This window comes from Aegilops tauschii, chromosome 2 (assembly GCF_002575655.3).
Source record: "Aegilops tauschii subsp. strangulata cultivar AL8/78 chromosome 2, Aet v6.0, whole genome shotgun sequence".
Taxonomy (NCBI): Eukaryota; Viridiplantae; Streptophyta; class Magnoliopsida; order Poales; family Poaceae; genus Aegilops; species Aegilops tauschii.
The window spans coordinates 558,541,515-558,566,535 of record NC_053036.3 but is presented as its reverse complement, the minus strand read 5'-3'; the positions used below and the strand labels follow the sequence as shown (position 1 = coordinate 558,566,535).

The following is a 25,021-nucleotide window of genomic DNA, read 5'->3' as shown; positions in this document are numbered from 1 at the left end:
GCTTCGGTTTGTGCTCTAGTTTTGACTAGTTGTGCTAACTACAAATTTTATTGTGTAGCATGGATGCAAGTTTTGGTATTGGAAAGAAGAGTACATCGATATATTGATAGAGCGAAATTTAGTACATGTTCATGCACTTTTAGCTAGCATAGAGGTTGTAGATGAGACAAGTGCACTTGTTGCTAGATTAGAGGCTAGACACGAGACTAGGTGTGAGGAAGCAACATCGACTTCTGGCTTGAAGAAGAAAGGAGGATGCCAGATCGAGCCTCCTCCGCAGATCAACAATGAGTGCATCGAGAAGGCCCTAACCCAACTCAAGAGAGCAGTTATGAAAGTTGGGTATCTTTCAAAATGTATTCTTGTTTTCTTTGGTCTTGCTTTACTAGTCTAAATGTGATGATGTATTTTTCATGTACCGAAAATGAATGATGAAAAGAAGTTAAGGACTTGCAAAGAAAAATATACGCAGACAGGATGCGGCCGGGATGCGTCCGCGCTGGGCGCACGGCCACCGCATCCCAGGACACGCGCGGACACGACCCCAAATCCCTACGCAAACGGACAGAATCCGGACAAAACGGACGTCCGTTTGGGGTTGCGCGGTGGAGTTGGCCTTAGTCCATGTGCCTACCCAGGCTATTCCATCTCGCTCATGCACCATGCATGTCATGAACGGACGCATGCATGTGACAGCACCACTTTCACTGTTCAGCCTAAGCAGCCCCTGGGAGCCGAGGAAATTTGTGGTCAACAGCACAAGGGTTAAATGCTCTAATTGCCATTTTGGTCAAGAAAGATGAGTTGGAGCCTTCCCCTTCATGCTGATCCATGGTGGTGGTGGTGGTGGTGGTGGGGTGAAGTGTCAGTGAGGTGGAAGAAGATAGACTTTGGGCCGGCCGGCCATCGGCCACATGCATGCATGGGCAATCCACGTACCGCCACCGTGCCGATTCCCAATTATCGGACCCTCTCGCGCAAGATGCCGCCGTACGCGGGGCCCCCTGCCCCGGCCTCGCCAGCATCCGCAGGGTGTCATTTGGCATACCGAGAAGGGACACCACCCCACACACACACACACACTCCCACATATCGAGCGAAGCAGCAAAAGAAAAATCACAGAGCAGGAGCCACAGGCGGAGCGTGACCACACACCCCTCTCACTCTCACTTTTTCTAGCTACAGGGCCCGGCGTGAAAGCTAGCTAGCTCGCCCGTTACGTGTAGCATCCGATCGGCTTCAAAGATCTCGCCGCTACGCCGAGAGAAAGCGGGATTTTGGTGCCGATCCCTTGGAGCATTGCGTGGTGACCACGAACGGAGGTCCATCTAATCCTGCCGCAGCCACAGGCCGCCCACGCGTCTGCGGCGCCGCTGTTGCCTGCCTGCCTGCCCTCGCTCGCTGCGGCGCTTCGAGCCCATCGCCCGGGCACGCCACACACGGAGTTGGCGCCTGCCGCGCCCCACTCCGCGCGGTGCCCGCCACAACTATTTTACACCGTCTCGTGCATGTCCTAGCTTTCCTCCCCCCTCCATGTCTCGCTAGAAACGCACGCACACGCGTATAGTAGCAGACTAGCAGTGTAGCACCAACGGGCAGTCGAGCACTAGCTAGATCCTTCGAGTTCGATCGATCTGATCGGCATGACGCTGGATGCCCTGTGCGCGGCCAGCGACGTGCTCGTCTACGACACCTTCAACGCGGCGGCCGCCGCGAGTGCCGCGCCGGCCGAGAGCGGCCTCCTCTTCTGCGACGCCGCCGGAGCGGCATGGATGGCGGGGTCTGCTGCCGCTGCGGCGCAGGCTGAGACGGCAGTGCCGGTGGAAGAAGGGGAGAAGGCGCAGGGGAGGAGGAAGCGGCGGCGGCGGGCGAGGAGCTGCAAGAACCGCGAGGACGCCGAGAGCCAGCGGATGACCCACATTGCCGTCGAGCGCAACCGCCGCCGCCAGATGAACGAGTACCTCGCCGCGCTCCGCTCCCTCATGCCGGAGTCCTACGCCCACCGGGTAAGTTCACATTCTCGCGTCTTGCAGAATTCTTGATACGTTCTGCACTCCTGCATCCAGCGCCATTATGATTGAGTTCTTGTCTCTTCCATTCCGGCCCCTGTTCTTAACTACCAGAGCCAATGCGCACCAATAATGGCGCGTATCCCTCCTCCGCGAGACACACATTCCTCGGCCACATTGCGCCATTAATGCGCCTCCTCTCCCTATCATCACTTCACTCATAGTTCTAGTAAATGCCCTACACTGTTTTTTCTCTTGGGGAAACAGAGTGTTACGGCCACCTACTACACCCTGTTCTTTTAAGTTGTACTTCTTCGATCACATGCAACAACCTTCTGTAAGGTGAATGTACCTGTACTTGACTGTCGCTGGCTTTCAATTCGACCGATGTGTAGGGCGACCAGGCATCCATTGTCGGCGGCGCCATCGATTTCGTCAAGGAGCTCGAGCAGCTGCTGCAGTCCCTGGAGGCGCAGAAGCGCACGCTCCTCGCTCAGCAGCAGCAGGATCACAAGCCGCCGCCCATCCGTGACGCGATGCCATCGCCGAGCATCACGGTTACGGCCGCGGCGACAACTACAACGAGAAGCGGCAGCGGCGAGGGCAAGCAGGCGGCGGCGACGCGCGATGGGATGAGTCCTCCGTTCGCAGGGTTCTTTACGTACCCCCAGTTCGTGTGTCGCCTCCCGCCGCGGGACGACGCCGACGACCACGCCGGGGCGGCGGACATCGAGGTGACCCTGGTGGAGACGCACGCCAGCGTCCGGGTGATGGCGCCGCGGCGGCCGGGGCAGCTGCTCAGGATGGTCGCCGGGATGGAGGCGCTCAGGCTCACCGTGCTGCACCTCAACGTCACCACGCTCGGCTCGCTCGCGCTTTACTCCCTCAGCGTCAAGGTACATTTTCATGCCGCCACGTACAGTACAAACTATTCGTTCCGTTGTTACCTTCTTTTCTGATGAAAACCTAAGCCGTCGCCAAAATCTACATTTTCATTTTTCTCCTATCATATCATGGTGTAAACGAGTTAGCGCCGGAAAATGACAACAACTCTAGCTAGTATAAAGTGAGAATAATGATGCTAGGCCCGTTTGCAATCGAAGCATCTAGAGTAATTTTTAATTCTCTTTGTTGCATGTGGCTTCTCTACCAGAAGGACCAAAAACATGTTGGTTCTAGCACAGCATCCAAAATAGCTAAACACTGTAGAAAATTCCCTACAAATTGTTTGTTGCGCTAAAAGAGTGAAGCTTGGACATTTTGTGAGTGTGATCGGCAACTCAAAAATCATTTCACATCTCTTGTTGCTTGACGTGAACAAAATCATACCGGCTAGGCATCTACTATATTGCATCAGCTCTGCTGCAGAGGTTGCCGTGCATTGCTTGTGCTAGCTATAGAAACCAGCAGCCACTAGCCGGTGCTGCTTCATGGTGGAGTACCTCCGCCGCTGGCCATGGCCAGGAAGATCAGAAAGCTGGCTGGCTCGAGCCATCGGTCATTTGCTTTTTGACCACAGAGAGATTCCGGAATCGATCCACAGGCTTTTGCTCCCCCGATAGAGGCTTTTGCTCTGATCTGCACCCCAAGCTGTAGCAGCTCTGTTCTCTGGACTTGACCTGCCCCCGTATGGCTGCTGCCTGCACTATATCGAGCCATGACACTTCAAGCTCAAAAGCACAAGCAGGGCTGCATGTATGATATTTTTTCCTCCTGCTATGGCGCCATGGAGAATCTTTCTGCCGAGCTGGGCCGTAGATCGGATAGATTGACATGGCGAGGTGAGCAGGGAAAAGAAAAGGGGAGGCTACAGGGTTCGTGTGTGGTGCCTTTCCTTCGGGCTGTTCATGGCAGCAGCGTCGATCGATCGCCCAGGCCCCATCGGAGAATCTGCCTTTACGGGAGCTTTTTTCACTTCCGGCGATGGTGTAGCTGCAGTGATCGATGTAGCGCACGCTGTGACCGATCGCCTGTTCACCCGGCCTCTCTGCGCTCCGGAACCGCCGCTTTGCCTCGCGTGTATTGGCCTGATGCCATTATCTTTGTGCAGTGAACTTCGCTCCTTGATGAGTGCGATCGCAGAGAAAGCTCAGGCTTCATGTTTTTGATTCATGTGTGCAGGTGGAGGAAGGGTGCGGGCTGACGACGGCGGACGACATCGCGGCGTCGGTGCACCACGTGCTCTGCCTCGTCGACGCCGAGGCGACGTCGCAGCGGCTGCTCGCCGGTGGGCAGCAGGAGATTTCAAGGTAGCTAGGTGCACCGGGGCAATGCCGGCAATCTTGCCGTGTGAGGTAGGAGTAGTAATTTGTAAAGTGTAGTGGACCTCTATGAGACTTTGGAGCATGGTTAATAATACAGCCAACAATTGACTGCTCGGAGTTGCCATGTCATATAGAGTCACTTAATAGTCGACTCGTACAATAGTACTACTTGATTAATGGCTGACCAACCTTACAATCTCGCAAAGTGTTTTCTGTCTTATGTAATAGTCGGCTCTTATTCTACGGTCCGCCTTCTTTCTCCCACCTCCTCTCTCTCCTTCAACTAAACAAAGATATACTCCATTTAAGTCCTTATAGTCTGCCTATGTCACATTATTGCAGCCGCTCTTAGCGGAACCGTTGGTTTGTGATCCACGAGGCAACGCAAAAGGTTCTTGTACTAGTACTACAATAGAGTAAATTGCTCAAAACCACCATATTTGTGGCTAGAATACTTCAAAACCTACGCTTTTGCCAAAAATCACAAAAGACCAGCACCTCCGCGGCGAATGAGTAACAGATCACACTAATTCGGAACTGAGCCGCATCTAACAGTGGGACTAACGGATGGGACCCACATGTCAAGCTGATTTGGCATGCCTACGTGAACAATATGCTGAGGTGGAACATAGCCCACCAGTCAGTATCTCATTCACCTTTTTTTTCTTCTTCCCCCCACAGTCAACGCCATGCCCACCTTCCCCCGCATGATGCTGCCGGGCAAGGGAGGCCGATGAGGTCAACGGTGAGCAAGGGCCCTCCAGCTCCGGCGAGTGCCGACGTCGCCAGATCCCGCCCAAAACTAGGCCGCGACGCCGGCTGCTGCTGGATATGGCGCACGGGAGCCCCATCGGGTGAACCTGAGGCCGGTGTGGGACGCCGCACCCTCCCCGGATCTCGGCTTGGTACTGGCGTGGCCACCTGCGCCGCCACCTCCCACGCCCGGGTTGGCTCCGGTGCCCACGGTCGAGACCCGATGTCCGTCGTCAAGGTCCCACGCGTGCTGGCTTCTGTGCCCGCAGCCGAGATCCGGCATAGCGTCATTGCGGCTGGTATCGCCGCCGCTTCTATGTCTGTCGCCGCTTGTTGCTGCTCCCGTGGACACTTCCGCCGTTTGCTTCCACCGTTGATTGCTGCTGCTCCCGCTGCCGCCGCCGCTTGCTGCTGCTCCTGCGGCCGCTTTCGCCGGCTGTGTTGTGCTCGCCGGAGCAGATTAGAGGCGAGGAAGAAGGAGAAGAGGGGAGAAATAAGACATGTTGTTCACAGGTGGGTCCTCGTCCACCTCAGCAGGTCAACACATTGACTAGGACTAGTCTTTGCCACACCAGCCCGATGGACAGGCCTCACCCGTCAGTTTTGCTGTTAGACGAGGCTTAGTTTTGAATTAGTGCGATTTGTTACTCACTCACTCGCTGCGGAGACGTTGGTCTTCTGTGATTTTTGGCAATAGCGGTGGTTTTGAGTACCCTAGCCACAAATGTGGTGGGTTTGAGCAATTTACTTCACTACAATACAATAGCATGCGGTAGGTACATTTATTCTTGCCTTGGAGTGACTGATTTTCTTTTTGTTATATTTGATTCTTTTTTCCTTTGTTGAGGGAATTTGATATTTTTTTCCAGATGTATGAAGCGGGTATGGTGGTTCCATAATCACCTTTTTGTTTTGGGAATGTGGTTTCATCATCACCTGGTCCAGCCCCAAAAAGGCGTTCTTTATAGGCATGCCACCACGCGAGAGCTATTTCTCGCCCACATTGAGACATAACTCGTTGTCACCTCTGGCGCTGAGGCACACTCTCTTTAGTGGGTTGGCTTACCGAAGCGGTTTTGAAAAAATTCTATAGGCCCGTGCGATTTTAGAAGGAAAACGTTTGGGGCCGGGGCACCGGCCGAAACATTGGGCCGGTCTCCCTCTTCCTCGCGCAGCTCGCAGCTCCCCCACATCTCGCGCAGCTCGCCGGGGCGCGCGCTGCCCTCTTCTTCTGCCCTCTCCTCCCCACCCCTTCCCCATCCCTTCCCCCTCCCCCCCCCCCCCCCCCCCCGCCCCCCGGTCGCAGCGCCGCGCGCTCCCCTCCCCGCTCGAAGCTCGCCGGCGACCATCCCATCTCGCCGGCGATCGAGGGGCGGTGACAACGGGAGATGCTGCAACCGGTGCTACGGGGTGCTACCACGGCGACGCCTTCCTCGCATGCATCGGAGCTCTGCCTACCTCGCCGGACCCGGCCACGCCAGAGCTGCAACCAGCCATGGCAGAACTACCCCCCACGGTGAATTTTTTGCTGGAACTGGTTGTAGCGAATTCAATCGCCGGTGGTAGCAAAAAGCTACTATGGTTGCAGCAAAACGGCGCCATCGTCATCACGGGGTCGCAGCTGAGATAAGAGGTTTGAAGCTTTTTTCAATGCGGTTGTAACTTTTATAACTGCCGGTTGCAACTTTTTCGTTTTCCGTCCATGGCTTTGTTTCCACGGTTGAAACTTTTTTTTATAGTCGGATGAAGCTTTTTTTATCGCTAGATGAAGCTTTTTCTGTCACCGGTTGTAACTTTTCTTGGTCATCAATAGCTCCAGCGGTATACTGGTTGAAGCTTTTTTCGTAGCCGGTTGAAGCTTTTCCTATCGCTAGTTGTAGGTTTTTTCGTCGTAGGTTGCAGCACTGGGCATCTCCCTGGGGCTTGATTTTTTTGGTTGCAAGCGGGGGATGAGCGTCGGCGAGCACACCGTTGAGCACGCCGGTGAGCTCCGGTCGTCGCCATCGGAGCTACAACGGTTGCCACGGAAGCTACAACCGCATGGGATGGGCTGTTGCATGGGCGACCAGGGCGGCCGGCGACGAGAACGGCCGCCGAGGGCTGGGACCGGCGACCAGGGCGGCCGGCGACGAGAACGGCCGCCGAGGGCTGGGACCGGCGACCAGGGCGGCCGGCGAAGACGGGCGGCGATCAGAGACGGGGAGGACAGGCGAGGGGGCGGCGACGAGGGGAAAATGCGTGCGGTCGTCCGTGCTCGCGAGAGGAAGACGACGCCCTGGTTGGATAAGGATCCAACGGATCGGAACGGACAATCTGACGACTAGGGTTGGACCGGCCGAAGCGTTCGGCCGGTGCGCCGGCGCCTAGCATCGCCCATTTTAGAACCTTCCGTACTGTTATTTTTTCCTGTTTTCTATGTTCCTTATTTATTTATTTTTCATTTTCCTTTTCTTTGTCCATTTTATTTTACTTTTTCTGTGTTCTTTCTCACCGTTTTTTGCTGTTTGGTTCTTTATTCTCGTTTATCCTTTTCTCCTTCGGTATTTTCAGCATGTTTTCCCTTTTTTTAACACATTGTTTACTTTTTTCATTACGCATTGTACATATTTCTTATACATGCGTAACATTTTTTGAAACACATTGCATATTTTTTCAATATGTGATGTACATTTTTTTGAATGGTGCGGAACTGCGCAAACATTTTTTAACATTTTGTAAGCACTTAAAAAATGTCATAAATGTATTGTTGAAATGCGTGATTTTATTAATAAGACACCTATATTTTTTTTGAATTATGCTAAAAAAATTCTTACATTGTATAAACAATTTCTAAAATATCACAATTGGACATCCATTTTTTTGATGGTATGATTTGTTTACACGAACATTTGTTTTTCCATTGTATAAACATTATTTTTTGAATTACATGAACATTTTTTACATTGTATAATATTTAACGCGCGATGAACGTTTTTAAAATTTAGGGAAAATGTTTTTTTAGAAATGTAATAAAAAGTAATCAAGAAAAAAAAGTGTGTTGGAGAACAACGCTCCTCTCGTGTTTGTCCGGTCTATTTTGGGGACTCCTGAGGCGAGAGATCCTTTCGGGTCGCTCTAAACAACATGTAGTGGTGCCCATACTGGCGAGCTTGCCCTTTGAACTAAATTGTAAAACATAGTGGGCCATTGTGAGGCTTGTAGTGAATTCAGTGGTTTGTGACCCACGAGGCTGAGGAAAAGGCCGTGCCAGTACAGTAGAATATAATACAATAACATGCGGACGAGACCTTTATTCTTCTTCTTGGAAGTGTGGCATTTTTCTTGTCATCTTTAATCTTTTTCCTTGTTGAGCTGAGCGGGTACGGCGATTTCACCATCACTTGGTCTAGGCGTTTTCTGACAACCCCAGAACCGAGAACTTCGATTTACCGTCGGGCATGCCAACGCGCGAGAATTATTTCTTGCATGTACCGGGCGCAACTTGGTCTCGCCTCTGCCGAAGGCACACTTGGCTTAGTGGGACCCACCAAAATGGATTTGGGGAGGTTCTATAGACCGGTCTAGTCTGGTTTTAGAATTCTCCACCCGTTAGTTTTGTTGGGAACGTAGTAATTTTAAAAAAATTCCTACGCACACACATGATCATGGTTATGCATAGCAACGAGAGGGGAGAGTGTTGTCCACGTACCCTCGTAGACCGAAAGCGGAAGCGTTAACACAATGCGGTTGATGTAGTCGTACGTCTTCACGATCCGACCGATCAAGTACCGAACGCACGGCACCTCCGAGTTCAGCACACGTTCAGCTCGATGACGTCCCTCGGACTCCGATCCAGCCGAGCTTTGAGGGAGAGTTCCGTCAGCACGACGGCGTGGTGATGATGATGATGTTCTACCGACGCAGGGCTTCGCCTAAGCACCGCTACGATATTATCGAGGTGGATTATGGTGGAGGGGGGCACCGCACACGGCTAATAGATCAAGAGATCAATTGTTGTGTCTATGGGGTGCCCCCTGCCCCCGTATATAAAGGAGCAAGGGAGGGAGAGGCGGCCGGCCAGGAGGAGGCGCGCCAGGAGGAGTCGTACTCCCACCGGGAGTAGGACTCCCTCATTTCCTAGTTGGAGTAGGAGAAGGGGAAAGGAGGAGGGAGAGAGGAAGGAAAGGGGGGCGCCGCCCCCCCCCCCCTCCTTGTCCAATTCGGACTCGAGGGGGAGGGGCGCGCGGTCTGCCCTGGCCGCCCCTCCTCTTCTCCACTAAGGCCCCTCGGGGGGGTTCCGGTAACCCCCGGTACTCCGGTAAAATCCCGATTTCACCCGGAACACTTCCGATATCCAAATATAGGCTTCCAATATATCAATCTTTATGTCTCGACCATTTCGAGACTCCTCGTCATGTCCGTGATCACATCCGGGACTCCGAACTATCTTCAGTACATCAAAACACATAAACTCATAATATAACCGTCATCAAACTTTAAGCGTGCGGACCCTACGGGTTCGAGAACTATGTAGACATGACCGAGACACGTCTCCGGTCAATAACCAATAGCGAAACCTGGATGCTCATATTGGCTCCCACATATTCTACGAAGATCTTTATCGGTCAGACCGCATAACAACATACGTTGTTCCCTTTGTCATCGGTATGTTACTTGCTCGAGATTCGATCGTCGGTATCTCAATACCTAGTTCAATCTCATTACCGGCAAGTCTCTTTACTCGTTCTGTAATACATCATCCCGCAACTAACTCATTAGTTGCAATGCTTGCAAGGCTTATAGTGATGTGCATTACCGAGTGGGCCCAGAGATACCTCTCCGAGAATCGGAGTGACAAATCCTAATCTCGAAATACGCCAACCCAACAAGTACCTTCAGAGACACCTGTAGAGCACTTTTATAATCACTCAGTTACGTTGTGATGTTTGGTAGCACACAAAGTGTTCCTCCAGTAACGGGGAGTTGCATAATCTCATAGTCATAGGAACATGTATAAGTCATGAAGAAAGCAATAGCAGAATACTAAACGATCGTGTGCTAAGCTAACGGAATGGGTCAAGTCAATCACATCATTCTCCTAATGATGTGATCCCGTTAATCAAATGACAACTCATGTCAATGGCTAGGAAACATAACCATCTTTGATCAACGAGCTAGTCAAGTAGAGGCATACTAGTGACACTCTGTTTGTCTATGTATTCACACAAGTATTATGTTTCCGGTTAATACAATTCTAGCATGAATAATAAACATTTATCATGATATAAGGAAATAAATAATAACTTTATTATTGCCTCTAGGGCATATTTCCTTCAGTCTCCCACTTGCAGTAGAGTCAATAATCTGGATTACACAGTAATGATTCTAACACCCATGGAGCCTTGGTGCTGATCATGTTTTGCTCGTGGAAGAGGCTTAGTCAACGGGTCTGCAACATTCAGATCCGTATGTATCTTGCAAATTTCTATGTCTCCCACCTGGACTAGATCCCGGATGGAGTTGAAGCGTCTCTTGATGTGCTTGGTTCTCTTGTGAAATCTGGATTCCTTTGCCAAGGCAATTGCACCAGTATTGTCACAAAAGATTTTCATTGGACCCGATGCACTAGGTATGACACTTAGATCGGATATGAACTCCTTCTTCCAGACTCCTTCATTTGCTGCTTCCGAAGCAGCTATGTACTCCGCTTCACACGTAGATCCTGCCACAATGCTTTGTTTAGAGCTGCACCAACTGACAGCTCCACCGTTCAATGTAAACGCATATCCAGTTTGCGATTTAGAATCGTCCGGATCAGTGTCAAAGCTTGCATCGACGTAACCCTTTACGACTAGCTCTTTGTCACCTCCATAAACGAGAAACATATCCTTAGTCCTTTTCAGGTATTTCAGGATGTTCTTGACCGCTGTCCAGTGATCCACTCCTGGATTATTTTGGTACCTCCCTGCTAAACTTATAGCAAGGCACACATCAGGTCTGGTACACAGCATTGCATACATGATAGAGCCTATGGCTAAAGCATAGGGAACATCTTTCATCTTCTCTTTATCTTCTGCAGTGGTCGGGCATTGAGTCTTACTCAACTTCACACCTTGCAACACAGGCAAGAACCCTTTCTTTGCTTGATCCATTTTGAATTTCTTCAAAACTTTGTCAAGGTATGTGCTTTGTGAAAGTCCAATTAAGCGTCTTGATCTATCTCTATAGATCTTGATGCCCAATATATAAGCAGCTTCACGGAGGTCCTTCATTGAAAAACTCTTATTCAAGTATCCCTTTATGCTATCCAGAAATTCTATATCATTTCCAATCAGCAATATGTCATCCACATATAATATCAGAAATGCTATAGAGCTCCCACTCACTTTCTTGTAAATACAGGCTTCTCCAAAAGTCTGTATAAAACCAAATGCTTTGATCACACTATCAAAGCGTTTATTCCAACTCCAAGAGGCTTGCACCAGTCCATAAATGGATCGCTGGAGCTTGCACACTTTGTTAGCTCCCTTTGGATCGACAAAACCTTTCGGCTGCATCATATACAACTCTTCTTCCAGAAATCCATTCAGGAATGTAGTTTTGACATCCATCTGCCAAATTTCATAATCAAAAAAATGCGGCAATTGCTAACATGATTCGGACAGACTTAAGCATTGCTACGGGTGAGAAAGTCTCATCGTAGTCAATCCCTTGAACTTGTCGAAAACCTTTCGCAACAAGTCGAGCTATATAGACAGTAACATTACCGTCAGCGTCAGTCTTCTTCTTGAAGATCCATTTATTCTCAATGGCTTGCCGATCATCGGGCAAGTCAACCAAAGTCCACACTTTGTTTTCATACATGGATCCCATCTCAGACTTCATGGCATCAAGCCATTTTACGGAATCTGGGCTCACCATCGCTTCTTCATAGTTCGTAGGTTCGTCATGGTCTAGTAACATAACCTCCAGAACAGGATTACCATACCACTCTGGTGCGGATCTTACTCTGGTTGACCTACGTGGTTCAGTAACAACTTGATCTGAAGTTTCATGATCATCATCATTAACTTCCTCACTAATTTGTGTAGGTGTCACAGGAACCGGTTTCTGTGATGAACTACTTTCCAATAAGGGAGCAGGTACACTTACCTCATCAAGTTCTACTTTCCTCCCACTCACTTCTTTCGAGATAAACTCCTTCTCTAGAAAGATTCCAAATTTAGCAACAAAAGTCTTGCCTTCGGATCTGTGATAGAAAGTGTACCCAACAGTCTCTTTTGGGTATCCTATGAAGACACATTTCTCCGATTTGGGTTCGAGCTTATCAGGTTGAAGCTTTTTCACATAAGCATTGCAGCCCCAAACTTTAAGAAACGACAACTTTGGTTTCTTGCCAAACCATAGTTCATAAGGCGTCGTCTCAACGGATTTAGATGGTGCCCTATTTATCATGAATGCAGCTGTCTCTAGAGCATAACCCCAAAACGATAGCGGTAAATCAGTAAGAGACATCATAGATCGCACCATATCTAGTAAAGTACGATTACGATGTTCGGACACACCATTTCGCTGTGGTGTTCCGGGTGGCGTGAGTTGCGAAACTATTCCGCATTGTTTCAAATGAAGACCAAACTCGTAACTCAAATATTCTCCTCCACGATCAGATCGTAGAAACTTTATTTTCTTGTTACGATGATTTTCAACTTCACTCTGAAATTCTTTGAACTTTTCAAATGTTTCAGACTTATGTTTCATTAAGTAGATATACCCATATCTGCTTAAATCATCTATGAAGGTGAGAAAATAACGATACCTGCCGCGAGCCTCAATATTCATCGGACCACATACATCTGTATGTATGATTTCCAATAAATCTGTTGCTCGCTCCATAGTTCCGGAGAACGGCGTTTTAGTCATCTTGCCCATGATCGAGGCATGGTTCGCAAGTACCAAGTGATTCATAATCAAGTGGTTCCAAAAGTCCATCAGTATGGAGTTTCTTCATGCGCTTTACACCAATATGACCTAAACGGCAGTGCCGCAAATAAGTTGCACTATCATTATCAACTCTACATCTTTTGGTTTCAATATTATGAATATGTGTATCACTACTATCGAGATTCAACAAAAATAGACCACTCTTCAAGGGTGCGTGACCATAAAAGATATTACTCATATAAATAGAACAACCATTATTCTCTGATTTAAATGAATAACCGTCTCCCATAAAACAAGATCCAGATATAATGTTCATGCTCAACGCTGGCATCAAATAACAATTATTCAGGTCTAAAACTAATCCCGAAGGTAGATGTAGAGGTAGCGTGCCGACTGCGATCACATCGACTTTGGAACCATTTCCCACGCGCATCGTCACCTCGTCCTTAGCCAATCTTCGCTTAATCTGTAGTCCCTGTTTCGAGTTGCAAATATTAGCAACAGAACCAGTATCAAATACCCAGGTGCTACTGCGAGCATTAGTAAGGTACACATCAATAACATGTATATCACGTATACCTTTGTTCACCTTGCCATCCTTCTTATCCGCCAAATACTTGGGGCAGTTCCGCTTCCAGTGACCAGTCTGCTTGCAGTAGAAGCACTCAGTCTCAGGCTTAGGTCCAGATTTGGGTTTCTTCTCCTGAGCAGCAACTTGTTTGCTATTCTTCTTGAAGTTCCCCTTCTTCTTCCCTTTGCCCTTTTTCTTGAAACTGGTGGTCTTGTTGACCATCAACACTTGATGCTCCTTCTTGATTTCTACCTCCGCAGCCTTTAGCATTGCGAAGAGCTCGGGAATCGTCTTATCCATCCCTTGCATGTTATAGTTCATCACGAAGCTCTTGTAGCTTGGTGGCAGTGATTGAAGAATTCTATCAATGACGCTATCATCCGGAAGATTAACTCCCAGTTTTATCAAGTGATTGTTATACCCAGACATTCTGAGTATATGCTCACTAACAGAACTATTCTCCTCCATCTTACAGCTGTAGAACTTATTGGAGACTTCATATCTCTTAATCTGGGCATTTGCTTGAAATATTAACTTCAACTCCTGAAACATCTCATATGCTCCATGACATTCAAAAACGTCATTGAAGTCCCGGTTCTAAGCCGTAAGGCATGGCACACTGAACTATCGAGTAGTCATCAGCTTTGCTCTGACAGACGTTCATAACATCTGGTGTTGCTCCTGCAGCAGGTTTGGCACCTAGCGGTGCTTCCAGGACGTAATTCTTCTGTGCAGCAATGAGGATAATCCTCAAGTTACGGACCCAGTCCGTGTAACTGCTACCATCATCTTTCAACTTTGCTTTATCAAGGAACGCATTAAAATTCAACGGAACAACAACATGGGCCATCTATCTACAACAACATAGACAAGCAAGATACTATCAGGTACTAAGTTCATGATAAATTTAAGTTCAATTAATCATATTACTTAAGAACTGCCACTTAGATAGACATCCCTCTAATCCTCTAAGTGATCACGTGATCCATATCAACTAAACCATGTCCGATCATCACGTGAGATGGAGTAGTTTCAATGGTGAACATCACTATGTTGATCATATCTACTACATGATTCACGCCCGACCTTTCGGTCTCAGTGTTCCGAGGCCATATCTGTTATATGCTAGGCTCGTCAAGTTTAACCTGAGTATTCCGCGTGTGCAACTGTTTTGCACCCGTTGTATTTCAACGTAGAGCCTATCACACCCGATCATCACGTGGTGTCTCAGCACGAAGAACTTTCGCAACGGTGCATACTCAGGGAGAACACTTATACCTTGATAATTTAGTGAGAGATCATCTTATAATGCTACCGTCAATCAAAGCAAGATAAGATGCATAAAAAATAAACATCACATGCAATCAATATAAGTGATATGATATGGCCATCATCATCTTGTGCTTGTGATCTCCATCTCCGAAGCACCGTCATGATCACCATCGTCACTGGCGCGACACCTTGATCTCCATCGTAGCATCGTTGTCATCTCGCCAACTTATGCTTCTACGACTATCGCTACCTCTTAGTGATAAAGTAAAGCATTACAGGGCGTTTGCATTGCATACAACAAAGCGACAACCATATGGCTCCTACCAGTTGCCGCTAACTCGGTTACAAAACATGATCATCTCATACAATAAAATATAGCATCTTGTCTTGACCTTATCACATCACAACATGCCCTGCAAAAACAAGTTAGACGTCCTCTACTTTGTTGTTGCAAGTTTTACGTGGCTGCTACGGGCTGAGCAGGAACCGTTCTTACCTACGCATCAAAACCACAACGATAGTTTGTCAGGTTAGTGCTGTTTTAACCTTCTCAAGGACCGGGCGTAGCCACACTCGGTTCAACTAAAGTTGGAGAAACTGACACCCGCCAGCCACCTCTGTGCAAAGCACGTCGGTAGAACCAGTCTCGCGTAAGCGTACGTGTAATGTCGGTCCGGGCCGCTTCATCCAACAATACCGCCGAACCAAAGTATGACATGCTGGTAAGTAGTATGACTTATATTGCCCACAACTCACTTGTGGTCTACTTGTGCATATAACATCTACGCATAAAACCTGGCTCGGATGCCACTGTTGGGGAACATAGTAATTTCAAAAAAATTCCTACGCACACACAGGATCATGATGATGCATAGCAACTAGAGGGGAGAGTGTTGTCCACGTACCCTCGTAGACCGAAAGCGGAAGCGTTAGCACAACGCGGTTGATGTAGTCGTACGTCTTCACGATCCGACCAATCAAGTCACTACAAAAAAAAGACACATCCGTGACATTTTGGGCCGAACGAATTTTTTTTCTGTCATACATATGACACTTCTATGAGGATAATTGTGACAAAACCCGGTATCATCATAGATGTGGTGGGCTCCTACTTCTATGACAAAAAATCATGACAGAAAATGGGCTTTTCGTCCTGGGCGGGCCGGAGACGCAGCTGCATGACATTCTTTGGGCCGTCCATGACGGAAAAAACCGTGGTAGAAGCGAGGGCGAGGAAAATTTTGCGGAGTTCCTGGTTACGGTGGGAGGTCGGGGGCCGAGCGATGCTCGTTTCTCTCGTACACGTACGCGCATGTGTGCGAGGCGTTGGCTCTAACTGAACCCGAGCGAGGCGTTGGGCTCTAACTGAACCCGAGCGATTGCACTGCAGGCTACGCGTTACTGAACCCGAGCGATCGATCGATGGCTGTTAACTGAACCCGATCGAGCGATTCCTTCGCTACTGCTGCTAACTGAAGCCGATCGATGTTGCCTCTAGGATGATCAGTGAGCGTTGCGGGGGGGGGGGGGGGGGTTGGATGAACAATGAGCGGTGGCGTTGCCTCTGGATGAACAGGACCCCGTGGTGTGGTGGAGGGCTGGATGAACAGTAGACGATGGAGGGGTGCCCGTGGAGGGGTGGTTGAACAGGACCCCGTGATGTGGAGGGCTGGATGAACAGTAGACGATGGAGGGGTGCCCGTGGAGGGGTGGTTGAACAGTAGCCGGTGGAGTAGCGCGCGGTGGAGGCTGGATGAACAAGAGCCCGTGGAGGCTGGAGGAGGTCGACGGTAGCCCGTGGAGGCTGGAGGAGGTCGACGGTGGAGATGAACAGTATCCCGTGGTGTCCCATTTTGCGGTACGCCACACCCCTCCCGATGAACAGGACCCCCGTTTCGACCGTAGGAGGTCCGTTTCGTCCGTTTTGCGGTACGCCACACCCCTCCCGATCAACAGGACACCCGTTTCAACCGTAGGAGGTCCGTTTCGTCCGTTTTGCGGTACGCCACACCCCTCCCGATCAACAGGCCCCCGTTTCAACCGTAGGAGGTCCGTTTCCTCCATTTTGCGGTACGCCACACCCCTCCCGATCAACAGGACCCCGTTCCGAACGTAGGAGGTCCGTTTCCTCCGTTGTGCAGTACGCCAGGCCTCGTTTCCATCGCCTGTTCCGTCCAAGCCCTCCCGATGAACACGACCACGGATTCTGTTCCGACCCAGCCGGTTGGCTCCCACGCGTTCCGTTGCCTCCCGATGAACACGACGCATTCCGTTGCCTCCCCATGAACACGACGCATTCCGTTGCCTCCCCATGAACACGACGACGACACTGTTCCTCCGTTCCGACCCAACCATGTACACAAGCCCTGGCCGTACGTATGCGCGAGTAGGCGTTCGAGACCCCGCCCGTATGTATACATACGTGGCCGTATTTTCTTTGTTGCATCCTGGCCGCTGTACGTACGTGTACATGCTACGTGCGCGCCTCTACTACGACACGTACGCGGCTCTACTACGACACGTGTGCGCCTCTACATCCACCAGTATATATGTACGTACACGTTCACGACCAGAATGACAACGCTACGTACGCTTTGACCAGGTGGGTCCCGACTGTCAGGCATTTCCTTGCCTGCGAAGATGTAGCTGGTGGGTCCCAGCAGTCAGGGGGCGAATCGTTTTTTTTTTGCCCGGACGCACTTCCTTGCGTGCGAAGATGTAGCTGGTGGGTCCCAGCAGTCAGGGGCAAACGTTTTTTCGCGAAATACGGTGGCCCGTCCGGTGGGTCCCCGCTGTCAGATGGAGGAATAATTAGTTTGCACGTAATAAGGAGGCACTTCCTTGCTGCGGCCGTGGACCCAGCTGTCAGCCTCTCCACGTACAGTCCACGTCCGATGGAAGCCGTTCCTTGACCACGTTGACCACGCCGCGCCGAGAGCACCAGGGCGGTGGACGACGGCGAGGCCTAGGAAGGGGACGACGCGGAGCCGGGGAAGACGCAGCAGTGGATGCCCACCCGTAGAGGAGTACGAGGGTTCACTGGTTCGCTGCGGTGTGAGGCTGCCGTCGCCGCAGAATAACAGGGGGTGTGGGTGAGTAGAGGGATGGCCTGGCCAGCGGTGGGAGTAGTAGGGGGCGGTGAGGCCTCCGCCGCATCGCAGCCGGCCACGGGAGGCAGGAGCACGAGGCACGACCGGCGCTAGTTTGGGCGGCTGGAGCAAGAAGACCAGAGGTTGAAGAAGCACTACGGCCGTTGGATGGACATCGTACGGTCACTGGAGCTAGAATCGTGCATATTGACTAAGTTGACAAAGCCCTCTGTCCCCGTCAACTTAGTAGGCCCACAAGTCAGCCTGCCACTATACTGGGTCCCAGCTAACAGGGGAGTCTTCATTTTTTTTGTGCGTAATAAGGAGGCACTTCCTTGCGTGCGAAGATATAGCTGGTGGGTCCGAGCTGTCAGCGGCGGTAACGTTTTTTTCGTGAAATACAGAGGCCCTTTCGGTGGGTCCCTGATGTCAGGTGGAGGAATCATTATTTTGCGCGTACTAAGGAGGCATTTCCTTACGTGCGGCCGTGGACCCAGCTGTCGGCCTCTCCACGTACTGTCCACTTCAGATGCATGTCGGTCGTTGACCATGTTGACCAGGCCGCGCCGAGAGCGCCAGGGCGGTGGACGATAGCGAGGCCTAGGAAGGGAACGACACGGAGGCAGGGAAGACTCAGCAGTTGTTTCCCACGCGGAGAGGAGTACGACTGTACGAAGGTTTACTGGTCGTCTGCCGTCGCCGGAGAATAACAGCAGGTGTGGGTGAGTAGAGGGATGGCTAGGCCAGCGATGGGAGTACGGTGGGGCGGTGAGGCCTGCGCGGCAGCAGAGCCGGCCGCGGGAAGGAGGGAGCAGGCAGTCCCGCCGGCGCTTGTTTGAGCGGCTGGAGCAGGAAGAGCAGAGATTGAAGAAGCACGACGGCTGTTGGATGGCCATCCAACAGTCACTGCTTGTGTGTCAACCTTTTTTTAGGAAAGCCTCAAATCTGTGGAAAACAGCATACAGCCCATCTGCCATTATTTCTAATAATTTACAGCCCATTTGCTAATTATTAAGGTTTTTTTGGAGCCCATATTCTTTTTGTTAGCATTACAGCCCATATTGTGGCCATTGTTAAAAAATTATACGAAATTTTGCATATTTCGGTGTGGTCCGAACTGTTTTTAATCCCGAAATTTCGACTGACATTCAAACTGATTTTAAAAATAAATGTATATCAATATAAAATCCAACAAATTCTCCACGCATAAAAATTAATGTAATTTAAAATCTCGAAATGAAAAAAAAAGATATTTGAAACTAATTGCCGGTTTGATGTGTTTTAAAAATGTACAACCCATTTCTCATTACTGATGGGCCATTTTCTCAGCCAGCCGAATGAAAACTCTCCTCGTCTTGAAAGATTTGCAGCCCAACATGCGTGACAAAGCGACTTACTTGGCAAATCACAAAAAAACTGGGCTGTGGCCGTGGACCCAGCTGTCAGCCTCTCCACGTACAGTACTCTTCTGATGGAAGTCGTTCCTTGACCACGTTGACCACGTCGCGCGGAGAGCACCACGGCGGTGGACGACGACGAGGCCTAGGAAGGGGACGACACGGAGCCGGGGAAGACGCGGCAGTGGAAGCCCGCGCAGAGAAGAGTACGAGGGTTCACTAGTTCGGCTGCGGTGTGAGGCTGCCGGCGCCGCAGGGCCTGGCCAGCGGTGGGAATAGGTGGGGGCGGTGAGGCCTCCGCGGCAGCACAGCCGGCCACGGGAGGCAGGAGCATGCGGCAAGACCGGCGCTGCTTTGGGCGGCTGGAGCAAGAAGACCAGAGGTTGAAGAAGCACTACGGCCGTTGGATGGACATCGTACGGTCACTGGAGCTAGAATCGTTCATATTGACTAAGTTGACAAAGCCCTTCGTCCCCGTCAACTTAGTAGGCCCACAAGTCAGCCTCCCACCAAGGTGGGTCCCAGCTAGCCGGGGGAGTATTCATTTTTTTGTGCGTAATAAGGAGGCACTTCCGGTTGGTCCGAGCTGACAGCGGGGGGAACGTTTTTTTCACGAAATACGATGGCCCGTCAGGTGGGTCCCAGCAGTCAGGGGGCAAACGTTTTTTCGCAAAATACGGTGTCCCGTCCAGTGGGTCCCTGCAGTCAGTTGGAGGAATCATTATTTTCCGCGTAATAAGGAGGCACTTACTTGCTGCGGCCGTGGACCCAGCTGAGACTCTCCACCTACAGTATACTTCCGATGGAAGTCATTCCTTGATCACGTTGACCTTGCCGCGTTCCGTTGCATGCATGCGTCCATGGGCATGGTGCGTCCCCACTGTCAGCCTCTCACGTACAGTCATCTTTCGATGACTCTCGGTTGTTGACCACACTGACCACACCGTGCTGAGCGCACCCAGACTGGAATGACCTGGAGATGGGGAAGACGGGGCAGTGGAGTCGCAGATGGAGAGGAGTGGGAAACTTCACTGGTTCGGGTGCGCGGCAGCACAGCCGCGGTGCCGCCCACGGGAGACAGGAGCAAGAACAGAGGTTGAAGAAGGAGCACGGCTGTTGGATTAACATCCAACGGTCCAGCTGCTAGAATCATTTGTTGATTAAGTTGACAAAGCCGTGCGTACACGTCCGCTTAGTAGGCCCACAAGTCAGTCACCAAATCTGACGGGTCCCAGCTTTCAACGGGATGAATAATTTTTTCGCAAAACAAGGAGGCACTTCCTTCCGTGCGAAGATACAGCCGGTGGGTCCCAGCTGTCAGGTGGAGGAAACTTTTTTTCAGCTTAATAAGGAGGAACTTTCCTTGCGTGCGACCATGGACCTCGTGGGTCCCAGCCGTCAGGCTCTCCACGTACAGTCCTCTTCCGATGACTCTCGTTTGTTGACCATGCCGCACCGAACGCAGTGAGACGGTGGACGACGGCGAGGTCCCGGACGGGAACGACTCGGAGATGGGAAAACATGGCAGTGGAGTCACAGATTGAGAGGAGAAGGGTTATAACTGGTTCTGTTGCAGCGTGGGGCTGTAGTCTGTGGAGAATAACAGGAGGTGTCGAGGGGTGGAGGGATAGCCTGGCCGGCGGTGGGGTAGTGCTTAGCAGCGATGCGTGCTAAGCAGAGCCGCTAGCCGCCGGAGGCCGGACCAGGCGGTCCCGGCGACGCTGGAGGAAGAAGACGAGAGATTGAAGGTGCATGCCGACCGATGGATATAAATCCAATGGTTGTGGATGACACAATCATTTGTTGACCAAGTAGACAACGCCCTGTGTAGGCTTCGACCTATTGGCCCACATGTCAGCCTGCAAAAATGTGGCATATATTTAACCCATGTTTTCTAGAATGTACAGTCCATTTGCTGGGCTGGGTGAACAAATAATTTCGCGTCAATCAGGCCCATTTATATTTTCTAAGAAATCCCAGCCCATTTGCACTTCCTTGAAATACACGTATTAGGTGGGCTCGTTATATATATAATGTTATGTTAGAAGGAGCAATTAATATCAAAGAATAAACCGGAGAGGCACATTGTATATATATGTATATAATTAAGAAATTAGCGAGTTATTGCTCAAAATAAAAATGAGCGAGTTATTATTAAATTGGTCCTTAAAATCTTCGTAAGCTTTTGTACGCAATCACCAGTATTTTCCTTGCCTGTGAGTCAAAAATAACCAGGATTTTCCTTGCCAACTTCCGTTAAACATTTAATTTTATAAGTTAATAACACGTGGGATGTTTTTATAATGTATATATAAGTCTATAAAATATACGATAATAGTAATAATATAAATATATATAATGTGGTTAGAAGGGAAAACATAAATTGGACACAGCATTACTTTTATAAGAGACCTGCGTTTTATACCCCATAGTAGGCATACTAACAAGTTCACACACAAATACAACAGAAAAGGTAAACATTCATATCAAACTCAGGTTCACAGGACACGTTCATATTCATAGCCAACATTCACTATCAACAAATCAAAAGATTCATATATACACAAGCTCAGCATATCTATGCATCCAAATGATTGTTAGATCACACGACAATATTCATACATAATTCACAAAAAGATTCAAATATACACATGTTCAGTATGTTTATGCATCCAAATGATTGAGATCACAGCCAATATGATCCATGGACGAACTTTAATTACCTAGGGTACAGATTGGTAAATGGTGTTCAATCGGAGGTACTTCTTGCTAAAATTAGTTCTTGTACGAGTAACCTTTCGAGTACATAAGAGGCAGCACAGACAATCTGAACTTTGCTTGTAGGTTTATCCTCAAATAGTGGCCTCGTGCCGAGGGAGGTTTGAGCAACTTGGCCACTACTTTCATCCAACTAGTTTACTGGCTCATCTTGGTCCTGTATCTCGCCAAAATTCTACATTGCAGACGAGAAAGGAGGCGGTTGAGAAAATGAACCACCCAAATTTTTTGTGCAGTTTAACTGAAATGGAGCATCCTTGGTGTGCAGACTGATTAAGTGCCAGATAAATATACGCGTCAACCAACTTGTCTGGAATCTTTAGACTCCATGCCATATAGTTCGCTACCATATGCGCCGATAACCAAAAGGCACAAGTTGGGACCAAAGACTGGACTGCGTTTTTCTGGGCTATGCACCAAGCAATATTTTTGGCGTTCACTCTCCTAATACTTGGAGTTTGACAATTGGTTGACGCCGGTTGATACTCGAATGAATATAGGCACTTCTTGTCAACATCGATGCTTGTCTGAGTGAACTTTGGAGTACATAGTAGCTGCATAAGTACCTGTCCATCTGATCATTTTGTGCAGTTCTACTGAAATCACCTGATGTAATGATTTGCCTGCGAGTTCAGGCTCCAAATTACTCCTTTATGAAATCGGCAAACAGTAGCACAATACCAAATTACCAATACATATGACAGGCACAATAATCAGGACGTCCTTGATGATTCCAATGTCGTGGCCCGTCCTGTTGGCATCGCCCCGGAGATCGATTCCGATGCTGCTGTCCATCCTGTGGACATCGCCCCAGAGATCGATTCCGATGTCGCGGTCAGTCATGTGGACATTGCCCCAGATATCGATTCCCATGCCGCTGTTCGTGCTGTGGTCATTGCCCGAGAGATTGATGACAAGAAATAGTTGGTCGCGCTAATCCTTCAGGGTAGTTTGCATTGCCGTGTGTTTAATTATCAGAATGATGCGTGTTATCAAACCATCTTAGGGCTAGTGCACTATCTTGTGTGGGCGGATCTTGCTACTTTTGTTTGATAGTGAATCATGCGATGAATCATGCGAACCCTCTCCGAGTTATGGAAACAGATGTATCCTCACCAGCTTTTGATGTAATATATGGCATGCTTAGATGTAAGTTTGAACTGTTTATCATATCAGCAGGGCTTGTTTGATGATTCTTGGTGTTAGTAGGCTAGCTACTGTGCGAGCTATAGTACTTGCAAAACACTCACCGAAGAGAAACGTTGGGGCTGATGAGCTCGTGGTACGCTTATACTTATCCCTCGTCGATCGACCAATAGCCCTAGCTCCTAAAATTGTAGGCTTAGCGATCGATCAGACAATAATCGACATACATTCAGGCCTCATTTGGTTCATAGGGTAGGAAAATCGTAGCAAAAGTACAGAGAACGTGCAACACAAAATCATAGCAGTGGGAAAGGTTGGGCCTGCGATACGACCGGGGTAGACCAGGATAATTTTGTGCATGGCAGGTGGACCAGGATGGTCGACGTCCCACATGTCGGCGAATGAAAGTATTCTTTCCGATATAGAGGACGAGCAATGAGTATTCATTGTTTATTTTTGATGAAAGCTATTGTCTCCACTGTTACGACGGAGGAGTGTGAAACACGGCAGCCCAGTGAACTTGGCATGTGCACCACTCCCTCCTTCCTCATGTAATGCCCAGGTTACAGCTTTTTCTCACTTTCTCTCTATCTATTTCCTCTCAAATGTTTTTTACCTTTCTTTTTTTAAGACACAATTTTTTTATGCCTTTTTTTAGAATTATTATTTTTATACCTAGGAGCAAGTGTAGAGACGGGCTCTTGCAGAGCCCACTCCTTGACTTTATCAATGCCTCTCTCTCCTCCACATAAGGAGTACTACTTGCTATGCATGCATGCGGCGGGCAGCTGACGTCTCGAGGGGCCAGGGCGGTGAGAGCGGGCTTCGAAAGCGGTCCAGACTCCAGCATGGCCCACCTCACATTATCACCATATATTTCTTGGAGTTCGTGCGCGGCGGGCGGGCGATCTCTTCTCCCTCCCCCATTTCTCTCTTCTCAGCCGACGCCCGCCGAGCGATTAGATTTCGGCTATCGACGGTTTATTCAATTACGGTCCCACATGTCAGTGAAATTGCAAGACAACGCGTGTCCCCTCTGGTGAGCGGCGTGCGAGCCGGACTGTCGGGGTTGCGACGCGTACGAGTCGTAAGTGTGCCGCCTTTTCCTTTAGAACTTGCGAAGCGTAACATTTTCGCGCGATCGATCGATAGAAATCCAGAACAAAATGACGAGGGCGGTGCTTTCCCGCTCGTTAGGCGGGCTAGTTCGAGTGATATGACGTGCTACAGTGCCGTCCACTTGCTCCATTTTTATGTAAGCAAGAGTTTACACTCTTACGCGGGAGGAGTGTGAAACACTGCGGATCTGATTTTGATCGAGGGATAACTGTTCCCTGCCAAATAATGGAGGATTGTTAGCGATTATAGCATGATAGTTAGGGCATCTCCAGCGCTGGCCCACAAATTTACACCGGCATCTGTCCGAGGACACTAATGGATGCCATCCGATGCTGCCCGCATACCTTTCGACAACTATATGAACTAACCGGACGAAATTCGTGCAAACAAAGCAAATTTCAAATTAACCGGATGAAATTCATTACATTTCGAAAACTTTTCCTACAAACTGGACGAAATTCATTACATATTTCGCACAAACCGTACTAAAACCTACAGTAAACCTAATCTAAACGATCTCCGGCGCCCGACCACCATGTCCGGCCATGAACCCGAGAAAGCCGGCCATTGCCTTTGCCTCCTCCTCATCCGCCTCGATAACCTCCTCCTCCGGAGCACAAGGTTCTGAAGATTTCCGCCTCCACGTCGCCGTCAAGCGGCTAATCAGCCGCCGATGTTTACCCCACCAAGCTTGGCGTCGACT

At 49.5% G+C, this 25,021-nt stretch overlaps 1 protein-coding gene across 1 annotated transcript; it reads left to right on the top strand.

The window, feature by feature from the left end:
• Positions 1-1,098: 1,098 nt before the first annotated feature.
• LOC109759894 (transcription factor bHLH94-like) lies at positions 1,099-4,498 on the top strand. Its single transcript, XM_020318730.4, has 3 exons — positions 1,099-2,006; positions 2,405-2,905; positions 4,131-4,498. Exons 1-3 carry the CDS (start codon positions 1,644-1,646, stop codon positions 4,260-4,262), a joined length of 996 nt encoding a protein of 331 aa, XP_020174319.1. The 5' UTR covers positions 1,099-1,643; the 3' UTR covers positions 4,263-4,498.
• Positions 4,499-25,021: the final 20,523 nt, after the last annotated feature.

What these genes read in the sequence shown, in the direction of transcription:
- LOC109759894 (XM_020318730.4), top strand. Translation starts at nt 1,644, where the DNA reads ATGACGCTGGATGCCCTGTGCGCGGCCAGCGACGTGCTCGTCTACGAC. An exon ending in CGGAGTCCTACGCCCACCGG is followed by an intron (nt 2,007 to 2,404) that starts GTAAGTTCACAT and finishes ACCGATGTGTAG; the next exon opens with GGCGACCAGGCATCCATTGT. An exon ending in TTTACTCCCTCAGCGTCAAG is followed by an intron (nt 2,906 to 4,130) that starts GTACATTTTCAT and finishes TCATGTGTGCAG; the next exon opens with GTGGAGGAAGGGTGCGGGCT.